This window comes from Ostrinia furnacalis, unplaced genomic scaffold, assembly GCF_004193835.3.
Source record: "Ostrinia furnacalis isolate ACB-3 unplaced genomic scaffold, ASM419383v2 OfSCF2409, whole genome shotgun sequence".
Classification (NCBI taxonomy): Eukaryota; Metazoa; Arthropoda; class Insecta; order Lepidoptera; family Crambidae; genus Ostrinia; species Ostrinia furnacalis.
In genome coordinates, this window is record NW_021132648.1 from 294,428 (window position 1) to 310,156 (window position 15,729).

Below are 15,729 nucleotides of genomic sequence, written 5' to 3' on the forward strand. Positions count from 1 at the left end.
ACCAAGTTTCGTTAAAATCCGTCAAGTCTTTGTTTCTATAAGGAACATACAGACAGACAGACAGACAGACAAAAAATTTACTGATTGCATTTTTGGCATCAGTATTGATCACTAATGACCCCCTGATGGTTATTTTGAAAATATGTTTCATGTACAGAATTGACCTCTCTACAGATTTATTATAAGTATAGATTTCCAGTAAAGATACTGGGACCATTGCTCTTTCTGATTTATATAAATGATCTACCTTTTTATTCAAAGGATCTTTGTGAGATAGTATTATTTGCTGATGACACTTCTTTAATTTTTAAAACTAACAGGAAACATTTTACGACGTGAATACTAACGTGAATAATGCTCTTTCCAAAGTATTAGACTGGTTTACAACTAATAATTTGCTATTAAATGCAAAAAAAACTAAGTGTTTAAAATTCACTATGCCTAATGTCAAACAAGTTTATACTAATATTAAAGTAAATAATGAACGTATTGAACTGATAAACTCTACTGTCTTTCTAGGTATTACCCTAGACTNTAGGTATGTATAAGTAATAATCAATGCTATACTGTTATATAAATAAGCTCTTAAGTTGCACAGCAGGCTATGCTATGGAGAGGGTTATGCTCGGTGTTTCTTTACGAGATTGAATCAGAAATGAAGACATCCGTAAACGAACTAAAGTCCCGACGGATTAGCAATCTGAAGTAGCAATGGGCAGGGCACTAGGGCATGGAATACCGGAATAAGTTTTATACCGGTATTGATACCGGTATTGAAATTTCAATTACCGGTATACCGAAATTTCGGTATTTTTTCGGTATTTATTGAGATACTGCTATTTACTGTTTAAATGTTTCCAAGAACGATTAGTAAGTCTCGTTTGCGAAAAGTTATTAATAGGCCAGTAGAATAAGACGTGAAAATTTATCAAATCGGAAATAATTCCTAAAGGTTTTGTTTTAATAGCTTCATTTGTTGCTCATTAAGACTATCCTAAGTTTTCGACTTCGACGGATCTAAACTGAATAATTATTTTGATTTTGATTTTTTGATTTTAGATGTTGTTTTGAAAGTTAATATCTACACTCGGCGTCAAAGAAATCGCACCTCCCGAGGCAATAACTTTAAAGATTTTCTTTAGACACAATCATGGCGCTACACCAATATTGATTTTATTTGAAAGCGCAATTAAATAAAGTTAAGAAAAGCACATTTAATTTATTTATAAACAGTTAACAGGTACCATAAATATGACTTGAAAAAAGGTCACTTCTGAGACCAATTACACCAATTTTTGTGGCTATAAAACCAAATAATTATCTCATGTGTCCTCTTTAACAGATGGTTAGCGTATAATCCGAATTCACAGTTTTATAGCCATAAAAATTGGCTCAAGCGTAACTACCTGTGACCTGTCGCTTTAAGAAGAAACACTAGATCCTTCTAAAGACATAATTATTTTATATAGGTATGGGGGGTTTTAAAAAACCTTTCCTTTAATGAATTTAAATTTAAATGGTACTAATATTGGCGGGAAGTGCCATTTTTTACGCTGAGTGTATTTAATCATCTTTGTAGATAAATAGATAGCTATCTAAAGTAATAAAGACTATTATTTATTGCACACCGGACTATAAAAAGAAATAGGTGCACAAATTGAACGGCACAATCTGACGGTCTTGTTGTTAGTTGCTCTTTTTTGACAACCCGAGAGAGGAAAATTGTCAAAACAACAATGAATTGTAGGCAGCTACTACCGAAGTACCTACATTTAATTTTTAAAACCGTTTTTATCTACTCGTGTCTCGTATTCTCCAATAGACTTCCAACTTTATTATACAACCTAATAACTGTTTAGGCAGAGTAAATACAAATGAGTAGGTCATCTTCATAGAAACGCATCGTATATGAGCGGTTTGTATGTGAGCGCGCCAACACGTATGCGGCGCGCACGCACACACTGACAAAATTTAGCGGGGATTAGCGGGGAGCCAGTCGTGGTTGCGCCGAATTTTGTCAGTGTGTGCCGCATACGTATATTGGCGCGCTCACATACAAACCGCGCTCGGTGCATTTCTATGAAGATGACCTACTCATTTGTACTCATTTGTAGCACACAGGCACACAACACATCAACTGTGACATCCTATGTAAACTCTGATTTTTAATTCGACGGAATTTTGACATTTCAGAAGTGTTGCTAACATAGAAACATTCCCACTAAGAATGGAGAGCATTTCCACAAATTAAAAAATAATCCTTTCTTGAATTTAAGGTTTCACTTGAAAAACTAAGGCTTAAAAATGTACTGATCATTTCAAAATGGTTATTTGAATTTTTGTTATCATATTTTTGAAGTTGCAAAAAAAATTGGGAAATTATTTTTCTATTACTGGACTCCCTGGCCAATAATCCATGGGTTACAAACCTTTTTTATGAAAATCCTTTTGTTAATAAAATCTTAGCTTCATAAAATAATCAATTTAACCAGATGCCAATTTTATAATCCAAGTTGATGATGGTGACGATAATGATGATTGATGATCAATACATATTTTCTTTTATGATAATATGTTGTTTTACTGTGTTAAAAACACGTTTTTTTTCTATTTAATCTCTAAAATGTACATAATTATTAGTGTACATTGAATTCACAAAACAAACAATAGTTCATTCTTGTAAGTTGTAGTTCATGAAATTTCATTTCATATTATTTATTAATAATTCAAAGCAAAAAAGGCTTATTACATCTGAATTGTCAAAAAATGACAGCTGTCAGAATTCCGTCGAATTAAAAATCAGACTATAGAAAGATAGAATTACAAATGACTAATTTACCAACTTCACTAGAAACCTATTTTTAAAATATGTAGACAACACTCTAGTTGTCTGTCACGAAATTTTCCTCTATTTGAAATTCAATNTATCAAATCGGAAATAATTCCTAAAGGTTTTGTTTTAATAGCTTCATTTGTTGCTCATTAAAACTATCCTAAGTTTTCGACTTCGACGGAGGTGTGGTGGGGCCCCCCGAAAGGGGCATTTTTCCGGTTTTATGGTTATACCGTATAAATAAAGGACTTACAGTATAGAAAATTGATCTTCATGGCAGGTGAAGGGCATTTAATCCTGCATTGAATAAGATGAAATTCATATATTTTAGACAAACCGTTTTCGTGCTTATCTTCGACAAAGTAAAAAATATGCGTATAATTAATGACCCTCTCTAAGTTCAATGGCTCGTCACCCGCTGGCTCCCAAGCCTTGAAAAGGGCCTCCTTAACCAGCGTATTCCTGTCAAGCCTCGCGAGTTGGATTCGCCTATCCTTATTCATCCCAGCCGTTCCTTTACTACGGTTGCTGCGCCTCTTCCTTGCTCTCTCTTGAACGACTTTCGTGTTATCTACTGTGGCTGCCCCTCTTCCTGGCACCCTCCTGTACGACTGCGTTGCCTATTCTTATGCCTGGTCCAAGGTTCGACTCCAATAATCAACAACAACAGTTTCATATTAAAACGCTGAAGAGTTTGTTTGTTTGAATGCACTAATCTCAGGAACTACTAGTTTGATTTAAATAATTATTTTTGTGTAGGATGGCTCGTAAATTGAGGAAGGCTATAGGATATTATACGATCACGCTACGTCTAATAGGGGCGAAGCAGTAAAGAAAAATGTTGCAAGCACGGGAAATAGTATTCAAACTATTTTCACGCGTACAAAGTTGATTTCGTGGCGTCGAACCTTGGACCAGGTATACGGCTAGGCAACGCAGTCGTGCAGTAGGGTGCAAGGAAGAGGAGCAGCCATAGTAGATAACACAGAGTCGTTCAAGAGAGTGCTGGGAAGAGTTTCAGCAACCGTAGTTAAGGATCGGCTGGGAATAAGGATAGGCAAATCCAACTCGTGTGGCTTGACAGGGATACGCTGGTTAAGACGGCCCTTTTCAAGATTTGGGAGCCGTGTGGTGACGAGACATTGGACGTAGAGAGGGTCATTAATTAATACGTATATTTTCGTGCTTATTAAGATGCTCGTGCTCGCTTCAATGATATTATCAGCAGAACTGACTTGACTCAATCGATTATTGGAATCGATATTATGATGATTCGAATCATTATCATCTGAATCAATATTAAAAATAAGCATAAAAATAAAAAGAGATGGTGTAAAACCTATCAATGACTTTCCATTAGTTGAAAAACTGCCGATATTGCAAAATAAAATCACTTTTTTCGAAAAACCGAAATACCGGTATCAAAATACCGAAAATTTTGACCGATATACCGGTATTTCGGTATACCGGTATACCGGTATCCATGCCCTACAGGGCACATAGTACGCAGAACTGACAGCCAAGGGGACAGCAAGGTTCTGGAGTGGGAGCCATGTACTAGAAAGAGCAGCGTAGGACGACCACCCACAAGATTGACCGGCGACCTCATAAAAGAAGCAGGAAAGCGCTGGATGCAGGGCGCTACCAACCGATGGAAATAATTGGGGGAGGCCTATGTTCAACAATGGTAGTCCTATGGCTGATATTATGATGATAATGATCATGAATAAATTCTATTTGGACCAAAAATACCCTGATGCCCTGTTAAATATAATACACATAGGTGTATTTTGTAACTTTATAGTAAGTTTGTTCAGTAAAATACGGGAACTACGGGCAGGTTTAATATTTGCATAAGAAAACTCTGGGTCCCAACACCCACCAGATTTTTATCGTCAGAAAAATACATGTAAATTTCATACCCACGGGAGCAGCTAGCCTAAATTAACTGGACCCAGGATTCTTATTCGGAGTCATTGGGTTCAAGGCGATTCACTGCATTCTACTCATATACCTTTACGTAAAGTGCTCTGTTTTCAACTCTCATAATCGTAGGTACTACGACTACATGAATTTCTTAATCTCAAGTTTTTTAACACTCAACGCGGAGGCTCTTGGCCTGCATCTCACCTGATGGAAAGTGATGTTCCGCGAAGGTGTCTCGTTCAATTTACTAAGAGCTAAAAAAAACTACGAATGATAAAAAGGAAATTAAACAAATACATTCATCTCTTATTCCATTTATTTTACAAAAGTGGAATTAAATAGGTATAACATGTCAATATCTAAGATGAAGTGGTGGCCACAATCCATGGAGTGTAAGGAGAGACGGCGGTGTTGACGCCAGGGAAGCCATCCTGAAGACAGCCGTTACCCCAGGAGATGACACCGACGATGATGTTGCCGAAGTAGACTGGGCCACCGCCGTCACCCACGCAAGCATCAGCAGTGGAGGAACCGGCGCAGATCATGTTAGAAGTGACTTGGGGAGAGGATGAGAGAGTGGCGTAGTTGGAAGCGCAGACTGAGTTGTCCAGGGTCAGCACTTGGATGGATTGGAGCTCCTCAGCACGGTCTCCGCCGACCTGGAAGGAAAAGATGATATTGAAATAATGTTTCTACAAATTGACACGATTTGTAACGTACTGATCAACGACCAGGTAACCCAAAACATAGCCTGTCTTAGCGCCTTAAAACAAGGAAGGCAGACTCCAAATGAAACGGGAAAAAGCATAGCAGAAGAAGAAGAAAAAGGCGCTCTAAAAGAAGATAAAGACTATCCTTTGTTGTTCAATCTATAATGTAACTCTGATCTAGAACATTGAAGTATAGCTTCAAAAATCTTACCGCGGTAACTCCCCATCCGAGCTTGGTCACGGGCAGGTTACCAGGGATGGTGGTGCCAGCAGCGACGATGGACCCAGGCGCGATGGTGGAGCTGAAGATGAGAGCTGAGCTCAGCCTCACGACCGTGATGTCACCATCGTTGCCGTTCTGGCCGTAGCTGGGGTGGTTGTTCTCTTGGGCCACGTAGACGATGATACCGGACTCAAGAGTGCTGGATCCAGCCCTGATACGGCGGTTGGATGCATCGTATCCACTGTAACCAAGAAATTGATAGTGTCAGCAAAAATATTACTCATTTGTATGCCAGAAATAGAAAGAAAACATTTCTTGTGCTTTTCCATCATTTAAATCCAGCTGAATTTAATCGTTTTATCGTCGCTTACGTTGAAATATGTGGACCATTAACTTAATGGCATTAAGTCAGGCATCCGAAAAATAATTAAAAGGTCTGCCTGTCTGCTAGGACTGCAGATAATTTCAAAGAACCTATGTAAATAGTATTAAGAGCTTGCTCTTGATAATAATCTCGCCTTGAATTCGCAGTGCAGTACATGCCTTCTACGTTGGAGCCGTTTTCCCAGAGAATGCCTTTTCACTCGAACCTCCAAAAGGCTTTAAGGTTCTATGTTTTGAGGTCCGAGGAACACAAACTCCAGCTGCAATTGATAGCAAAGTCCACTTACGTTCCAGCGAAGCAATGGGCCGCAGAGAGGATGGATACGGAGTTGAGGATGCTACCAGCGCAGTGATGGGACCAGAAGATGCCGCCGACGGTCGACTCCACCTGCACGATGGAAGGCCAGGTCTCAATAGAGGTCGAACTGCCCCCGATGATGCGAGCGGGGTTGGCTGACGCTGCAGCTGTGAAATAAAAATCAATATGTAAAGTACGGCCAAAGAGAAGCGATACCAAATGTAAACAAACCCAATGTCATGGGTGAACCCGTCTGACTTTGACATATTTGGCGGGAGAACGAGACATTACGACAAATACACAAGATGGAAAGAGACAGAATATATTGTCAACTCGACAGTCGTATCGACCTTTTGTATCGCTGCTAGTTGGCCGTACTTTAGATAGTTAAAAACACAATGCGATGGCTCCTACGTATAAGGGCGAAACTGCCGCTTACGCCTTTTTCCAATTATTTAAGCAATGATTTCACTTTGCTCTAATCTATAACATCAGTAAGAAAAAAATTTTTTTTTTCCATTAGATACAAAATAAAATTTTAGGCAAATAGGCGTATGTGCAAAACTGCGCCACGTATAAAGCCCAATCATACGATTCGTCAATCTATACGAGTAGTTGCTTACATAAACATATATTTTTTATAATCCAAATCTTAAATAAAGCCATGAAAATATTTAGCAAATTGTTTTATTTATAAATTATGACACATTATATAGTTATTTAATTTTTAGCGTTAAGAGTCGCATCTCAAACTAATTTGAAAATTATAAATAACTTGAAAAAATCGAACTGCCTAAGGCATCGTGGGTTCAATTCCCGCCTTAGGCAATTCGATTTTTTCAAGTTATTTATATTTTTTAAAAATATGACACATTATGTTAAAAGACCTAACTAAATCTCGAGCACAGTATATGGGCGTATTTGCGTTAAAACGTAAAACGGTACATTAAACGACTTTTTCTAACTGATTTATTATTGATATAGCACATGATAACAATTAAAATAATTACATGCATAAATAAAGAGAGTAATCGCTTAAAATATTATATTTACGTTGTCATTTAAGTCTCTTTACGTTGAACAATATACATGAAATTATAGAAATATGCCGACGTAAAAGGGCAATGCGTAAAATCTCAAAATATATAAGAAAAATATAAAAATTGATAACAGCAGTAGCAAAAGCATTACATGTTAAGGCTAAATGTGAAATTTAATAAAATTCGTTTTAGTAGGTCAGAAGATATGACCCAAAAATATGGTTCTGGCCACTAAAATGGCTCTCCTGTAAAATTTACTTTTTTCACTTACGCCAGTATACGTAGGAGCCATCGAATGGGGGCAATGGGTCAATGTGCACTACACTTAGGCTTGTGGAATTCCTTAAGGGTGGCATTTTTCTGTCAGTGAACGCCTTGCGGTTGAAAAAAAAGGCTCTCTTAGTAGAAAACCTTTGAGCAAAGAATGAAACTTTACTATAAAAATATGAAAGTTAGGAAATGAACCAATTTCTTTTTAGGTGTCGATTTGATTAACTTTCGTTGAGTCGTTTGTGGAGCTACAATTATACCGTACTTTATTTGCTAGTTAAAATAATGACCATGTGTGACACTTTTGATATGCTTTAATTATTGGCAACACTTGAAAGGTGACACATCTTGACCTAGGTCATAATTACTTTTTATCAAATTGAAATCGATAATGTTACGTCATCTAGCCTTTAGAGGAGCTAAGTTTACAGGTAAATTGACAAAAAACTTAAGTATAACTTAAAAAATATTAACAAACCTGCGAATAGGGCCAGAGCCAACACAAAAGCCGACGCCATCTTTTTGCAAAAGAAGTTCAATTCAAACTAAAAAGTATGTTAACGGTTTATATACGCCCTAGAAAGATAATTAAGCTTAGTTTTATTTCCTGATAAATTCAAATTATTGATTTATCAATTATTACAATAGATAAACTTGTCACTATATTTTATGATACTATCTTATTATTCTATTTTCAGTAAAGATGTTGTTTTGAAATTTATTTTCAAAACACTCGGCGTCAAAGAAATCGCACCTCCCACGGCAATAACCTTAAAGATTTTCTTTTGACACAATCATGGTGCTCCGCCAATATTGATGATTTGAAAGCGCAATTCAATAAACTTAAGAAAAGCACTTTTTTTTTTATAAACAGTTTACAAATCTATGTAAGACCACTTATGTACCTGGAATTACGCAAATAAAGAAATTTGATTTGATTTGATTTGACAGGTACCTAGGTACTATAAATATGACTTGAAAAAAGCCAAGCTCTCCCTCACCTCTGAGACCAATTACACCAATTTTTGTGGTTATAAAACCGAATAATGATCCCATGATGTGTCCTCTTTAACAGATGGTTAGCGTAATAATCCCAATTCAACAGTTTCATAGCCATAAAAATTGGCTCAAGCGTAATTACCTGTGACCTGTCGCTTTAAGAAGAGACACTAGATCCTTCTAAAGATATAATTATTTTATATTGGGGGGTTTTAAAAAACCTTTCCTTTAATGAAATGAAGTTTAGAAATGGCTTTTAAATTGTACCAATATTGGCGGGAAGTGCGTTTTTTTTGACGCTGAGTGTACTTAATCATCTTTGTAGATAAATAGATATCTATCTAATGTAATAAAGCCTAATTTATTGCACACCGGACTATAAAAGGATTGTAGGCATCTACTACCTAAGTACATTTAATTTTTAAAACCGATATCTACTCGTATTCTCCAGTAGACTTTGAACTTTATTATACAACCTAATAAATGTTTAGGTATTTATATCGTCCATGCAGCTGCGACAGCATATAGGCAGGCACATAGCACATCAACTGTGACATGTGTATGTGTAAATTACAATCAATGCTATACTGTTATAAGCTCTAAGTTGCACAGTGGGCTATAGGGAGCGTTATGCTCGCTGTTTCTTTACGAGATTGAATCAGAAATGAAGAGATCCGTAAACGAACCTAAGTCTCCAACATCCCGACGGATTAGCAAGCTGAAGTAGCAATGGGTAGGGCACATAGTACGCAGAACTGACAGCCAATGGGATAGCAAGGTTCTGGAGTGGATGCCACGTACTGGAACTACTGGAAAGAGTAGCGTAGAACGACCACCCACATAATATCCACTCATAATGGTAGCAGGAAGGCGCTGGATGCAGGTCGCTACCAACCGATGGATTGGGGATCATTGAGGGAGGCCTATGTTGTAACAGTGGACGTCCTATGGCTGATATGTTGATAATGATGATGATGAATCAATGCTTTTTGGAATATAAATACCCTGATGCGCTGTCAAGTAGGTATTAATACACATAGGTGTATTTTGTAACTTTATACTTAGTAGGTTCAGTAAAGTACGGGAAGGTTTAATAATTTGCTTAAGAAAATTTCTCTGGACACTGGGAGATTCCAACAAGCACCAGATATTTTTATAGTCAGAAAAATACATGTAAATTCGATGCCCACGGGAGTAGCTAGCCTTTATTTTTTTTTACCGGACCCAGGATTCTTATTTCGGAGTCATTGGGTTTAAGTAGAATGCGTCTACTCATATACCTCTACGTAAAATGCTCTGTTTTCAACTCTGGTCGTCGTACTACCAGGCCTGTTCATCTCCGCGAGTTGGCCCACCTACAGGATACTATTCGAAAAGGCCTCACATACGAGCGAACATTGACTCACGCACGCGTATTCTTGTGTATGATGAAAGAAAATAAAGAAAATGGTGTACTAAATACTGTGCAGTATTTAACTGCCTAAATAATAATAAAAACACAGATTGTACTTTTTTAAGTTGCCTCAAGACACTGAGAGGTAAATAAGTAGTTAATATTATTCATGATAAATCATGTATTTCCTCCGCTATTTTCCGCAGTTTGGCACCTCACGTCACATCATTTTTCCGAAGTCAGCCCTATAGCTTCGGCGCAGTGCCGATCACTGACGTTTGTCAACAAAATGGTGCTTGACTCTTGAGACAAGCTAAATTACCCCATATTGTTAATGACATTGAGCATACATTTTTACTACGACTACAAGAATTTCTAAATCTCAAGTTTTTTAATCCTCAAAGCGGAGGCTCTTGGCCTGCATCGCACCTGATGGAAAATGATTTTCAGGCCGAAGGTTGAATTCTCAAGTCCTCTGTGAAGTTCCCAATTCCTCTGTGTTGAATACTCAAGTCAACACAGAGGAACGACCTGTTTTACGTTTCAACCACACCAACGCTTGCAGATCGCTATCGCCGGCGCGATCACAATATGCAAATGACAGGTATAAATAAATAAGAATGACAGGTCGCGCGACCCATGACAGTCCGCGCGACCTGTCATTCTAATTTGATCGAGCCAGCGATGGGGATCCGCAGTTCTGCAAAGCTTTAACTCTCTTACTAGCGAAACACAATAATGTTGAACATTGTTGTTATGGTGATAAACTTAGGCAACGCCTCTGTGATCCAGGCTGGATCCACTCCCACTGGATCATCCAGTGGAAAGAGACTATAGAATTACGGATTCTTGGTTTTAGGGTGGAATACACTAAGACCTGGTTTCCACCAAAGTGGAAATAAAGCGAATGTGATATGATGTTTATGAAGCAAGTGGTGATAGCCTTAGGATAGAATAAGAGTCTTAGTAAATGGTACTAATGGAAACTTGCATTGTGCAAATCTTCTTAAATATATAAAAGGAAAAACTGACTGACTGACTGACATATCAACGCACAGGATAAACGGCTAAACGTAGGCACTTGAAATTTGGAAGGGACGTAGCTTAGATACCGTAGAGGTGCACTAAGAAAGGAATTCCCGAAATTCCCACGGGAACGGGAATTAGCAGGATTATCCTTTTGTATGAAAAATCTAAACCGCGTACGAAGTCGCGGGCGTCCGCTAGTAGCCTATCTACTTATACCATAGAACAAGAATCTTAGTAAGTAAGTGGTCACTAATGGAAACTTGCAATGTGCATGCGCCTGCACAACAATGCCTAAAACTGAAACTCCAGCATTTTAATATGGTATTTTATATTTTTTATAGGTTCTACTTATATGATTTTCATACAAAAACGAGCAAACATCATATTTTAAAAGGTAGTACCTACCTACATACATATTAACATCGTTTTTGAGCTGACTTTATTTTGTGTTAGCTTTATCCCTACTTTGTAGCGCCCATTGTAGGTTATTTAGGACACCAAAGCATCTATACGAATAAGTCTGTTACGATTTTTCAGGGTTAATGGGCATGCTTCCTGCTGGTGAAGGGCTGGGGTATAAAATACATTGAAATAAAACGCTCCATTAACAACTTCAATACCAAATAAATATATTAAACAGCAGTAGCCGCGATCCAGTTGGTGTATGAGGCAACATTGGTGCTGACTCCAGGGAAGGTCTCGTTAGCGCAGCCGTGACCCCAGGAGACGACTCCAACGAGGATATTTCCATAGTAGAGGGGACCGCCAGAGTCACCCTGGCAGGCGTCGCGGCCTCCAACGTCCAAGAGACCAGCGCAGATCATGTTCGCGGTGACGAAGCCAGGGTTAGGCAGGGTCAGGTACCTTTCACGGCATAGGTTGTTGTTGACGGTGTAGATGATGGTGTCCAGGAGAACAGAGGACATGGTGCTGCTGTCTCCAGCCTATAGGGGAAAGGACATTGATTTAAGATATAAAAATGTAGTAGTACATTTGCACTACTAGAGACCTAACTAACGTTCTTCTGATTAATTTCGTTGCGGTTCCAATGACAGTTTAACTTTCCCCCGGGACAAACTTGACCTTCACTAGTAGGGTTTTATTGGCAGTCAAGCTGCAGATCCTGGCTACACAGGAGTTGTAGCACTTGTAGTGGTGGGAAAGAGAGGTAGGTATAATTCCCGTTTAAAGCCAGCTTAGGCTTGTCAGAAAAAGAGTAAGCCAAATTGTAGTGAATGGTTTAAAGACAAGACATCATCACGGTTGAACTATCACTTACTACTGTGGTTCCCCAACCAGCGTGGACCACTTCGAGACCGTCAGGGATCGTCGCGTCCTGGTAGACGATGACTCCTTGCTGCACTTGCAGAGAGTACACGAAGGGGGTGACCAGTCTGACCACAGTGATGTCAGCGTCGTAACGGGCCGCTACCCTGTACTCGGGGTGGTTGATTTCCCGCTCAATGTAGTTGATGGCACCTCCATTGTTGCGGGTGGCAGTGCCAGATCTGATGCGTCGGAGTCGGGGGGAGTAAGTCCTGAAATTATAATATTTGACTTTATACTTGCTATCAGATTAAATCCACATCGAAAATAGACGAATGAAAAGTCAAAAGTATTAAGTGAAGAAGCTATTGAAATCTGAGATAAAGGTTTCGATCTTCATTTGGGCCTAGTAAAATTCGACCTTTTTAGTATTTTCAAATCAAAAGGACCTTATTTATTAATAATGTACAACTGACTATCTATAGTGGAGAGTTTCCCAAGAATATCCCTTTACCACTATGGTATTCAAAGATTGGCTCGTGCATCATCGGTCACTAATCAAGGATGCCCTGAATTAAAACCATGAATCATGATACTTACGCTCCCTCGAAGCAGTGAGCAGCAGACAGGACGTACAACACATTGAGGATATTGGCAGCACAGGATTGTGACCAGGTGGTACCAAGAAAGTTACTGAACTCCACTTGGACTATAGAAGGGTACTGTTCAATGGTCGCTTCCTGACCACCGATGATTCTGTGGAAGGCTGAGCAGCTGGACACTGGAAGAAGAAAAAGAAGAAGCCATATAGAGCTACGTCATCGTTGAAAAAAACTTGAGGTCACAGTCATTAAAAGATGGGGCTTGACAAAGAGTTCACAGTGAGAGAAGGTGTCGAACTACTCAATTTAGAACCCTGAACCACAAAAATTTTGCAAGTCATTGCTTGATGTAAAAAAAACTTTTAGGTAACAGCTGTGTCTTTATGTGTTACCTGGATAAATAGTATAAAGACCTTTTTAAGAGCAAGAGTGAGAGAGAAGCTTAGCAGGATGTGCCACCCGGGATTTCATCTACACTTTTTCATTATTAGATAATGCAATCATGCCTCCTACGGCTAAATAATGACTATTTACGAGGTGGTAAAAGTGACTTTTGATTGAGATATCTATTGGCCTAACTAGAATTACTTACCTGCTAACAGAGCCACGGCCAAAACCAAGAATTTCGCCATATCGCTGGTCAGAACCATGAACTAGTACTGAGGCACCAATGTTGAAAACTTCTTTTATACCAAAATACGTAAATGATACCATTGATCCATTTATTGCTGCTACTGGATTTACCCGACATGCCTATTTAGCGGCATGTATACATTTTATCTATGACGCGATAGTCACAGTCTGGTAATCTTAGGTTAAGAACGCTATATTTATTTACTAGCTTTCCGCCCGCGGCTTCGCCCTAGTGGAATTTTGTCTGTCGCAGAAAAACTTTATCGCGCACATCCCTGTTTCAAAAACCAGGATAAAAACTACCCTATGTCCTTTCCCGGGACTCAAACTATCTCTATGCCTCATGAAAATCGGTTCGTCGGCCATTCTCAGATGAGCTAGTTTTTACGTGTCCGGGCTGTTAAATCGTTAAAAATAACAAATTAGAGACATGCAAGTATTTTTATATGTTACTTAGCAACCCTATCCAGTTGTGCATTAAATCATAGGCCTCTATTTTAAGTATTTGTGTCTAAATTAATTTTATGAAACCCTGTTCTCTAATTACCGTTACGCGTCCGCACACCGACTTAATGTTAAAAGTTGGCTGTAATTTTTATGTCGTAAAGATTTGGTTTACTCCATTCAACATTTTAAAGAGTATAAAAGATTGTCTTATGCATGGCAAAATATCTATCTGTAAAAAACTAGCCAAGTCTCGATGGAGCTGCTTGTTTATCTCTAAAAAGTAATGAAATCTAGACAAAGTCGTGCCAAGTCTATGGTTCCTTACTGCGATTTCTTTATTATTATAGTTAATGTTGTGTGACTTGGCCGTTGAAGGGTGACAAAACCAGGTGCTCCATGACACCATTGCACCAATCAGTCGCCTGAACCGCTACCCACTGACGATGGAAAATTGCCAATTGGAAAACGTTGATTCAACAATAACCAGTCAATTGTAGGTTCAGTAAAGCTGCGTATTTATAATGTATGATTATCTTAATAAAGATTGTTCAACGGCCAAGTCACACAACATTAACTATAATAATAAAGAAATCGCAGTAAGGAACCATAGACTTGGCACGACTTTGTCTAGATTNTTGGGGAATGTCTATGTCCAGTAGGTACCTAGTCTTAAAGGAAGATGATGAGAAAAGTCCAGGTTATGAAGTTACTATTGCTACTTTTTATGCGAACGACCTACTCTATGTCCCCTGACATTCAATAGTACCTCAGGGCGCGTAATAGCTGGAGTTCGTTCACAGTTCGTAGTAAACTGGCTGATCGAGCGAGCGGACATGCCCAATTGGCCCCCCTTGTCGCTCCGCATCGACTCTTGCGCACGTGGAGTCGCAAACATCGTAGTGGCTAGTGATGTACCTAGCCTAAATTGATTTAAAAAGGAACAGGTAGGTGAAGACTGGAGTGACGTGAATAAAATTCTTATGTGTAACACCATACAAAATCTATCATTGATGAATTATTTCCAAGTTCTTTCGGTACAGTCAGCGTCAAATACTTTAATCATGTCGTGACACCCAAAGTGGCCAAAAAGTTGATAACACAACCTTATTCCAATTGTAACAAAGACATGTTGTGATATTGTGTTTGGCTACTTTGGATGTCATTGTACCAAAAACATTGACAAATTGTATTGTAAAAGGTACCTACTTAAAACGATTTGATAAAAAATTAAGCATTAAACTATATCTTTTCATTATAATATCATAAGTAAACTCTCGAAAGGACATAACGACCATCTACCTTAAAAAAGCAACACTCAAACATCAAAAGTGCTATCAAATTCTATTCTCGTAAGTAGGTAGTACTTATTTCAGAATAATGTAAAATAAAATATAGGTGGATCCAAATTAAGCGTGTCATCTGTTGATTGCTTACCATATTTGCAATGAAATTGCGTTTATTTATACCTATAAAATCGTTTCATAGACTGAATGATGTATGCGGCATCATTCCAGCACTAGACAACATGTTTTCTAACCTAGGTCGAGAGACGCAATAGCTGCTGCTGTTCGCGAAGTTTCTAGTACTAGATTGATTGTTATTTCGCCGGGCTCGTTGATTTACGTGCCACTGTGCACTACTGTGCAGGTGTTAAAACAGTATTTTAACACCTTTGC

The 15,729-nt window shown here is 38.5% G+C and overlaps 2 protein-coding genes across 2 annotated transcripts; both read right to left on the bottom strand.

Annotated features, from left to right (window-relative positions):
- Nucleotides 1-5,057: 5,057 nt before the first annotated feature.
- LOC114355420 (trypsin, alkaline C-like) lies at nucleotides 5,058-8,262 on the bottom strand. The gene is made up of 4 exons (XM_028308253.1): nucleotides 8,163-8,262; nucleotides 6,364-6,541; nucleotides 5,681-5,933; nucleotides 5,058-5,418 (listed from the first exon to the last, which is right to left on the bottom strand). Exons 1-4 carry the CDS (start codon nucleotides 8,200-8,202, stop codon nucleotides 5,119-5,121), a joined length of 771 nt encoding a protein of 256 aa, XP_028164054.1. The 5' UTR covers nucleotides 8,203-8,262; the 3' UTR covers nucleotides 5,058-5,118.
- A 3,447-nt stretch (nucleotides 8,263-11,709) lies between these two features.
- On the bottom strand, nucleotides 11,710-13,711 carry LOC114355418 (trypsin CFT-1-like). Its single transcript, XM_028308251.1, has 4 exons — nucleotides 13,566-13,711; nucleotides 12,972-13,152; nucleotides 12,385-12,643; nucleotides 11,710-12,049 (listed from the first exon to the last, which is right to left on the bottom strand). Exons 1-4 carry the CDS (start codon nucleotides 13,621-13,623, stop codon nucleotides 11,738-11,740), a joined length of 810 nt encoding a protein of 269 aa, XP_028164052.1. The 5' UTR covers nucleotides 13,624-13,711; the 3' UTR covers nucleotides 11,710-11,737.
- Nucleotides 13,712-15,729: the final 2,018 nt, after the last annotated feature.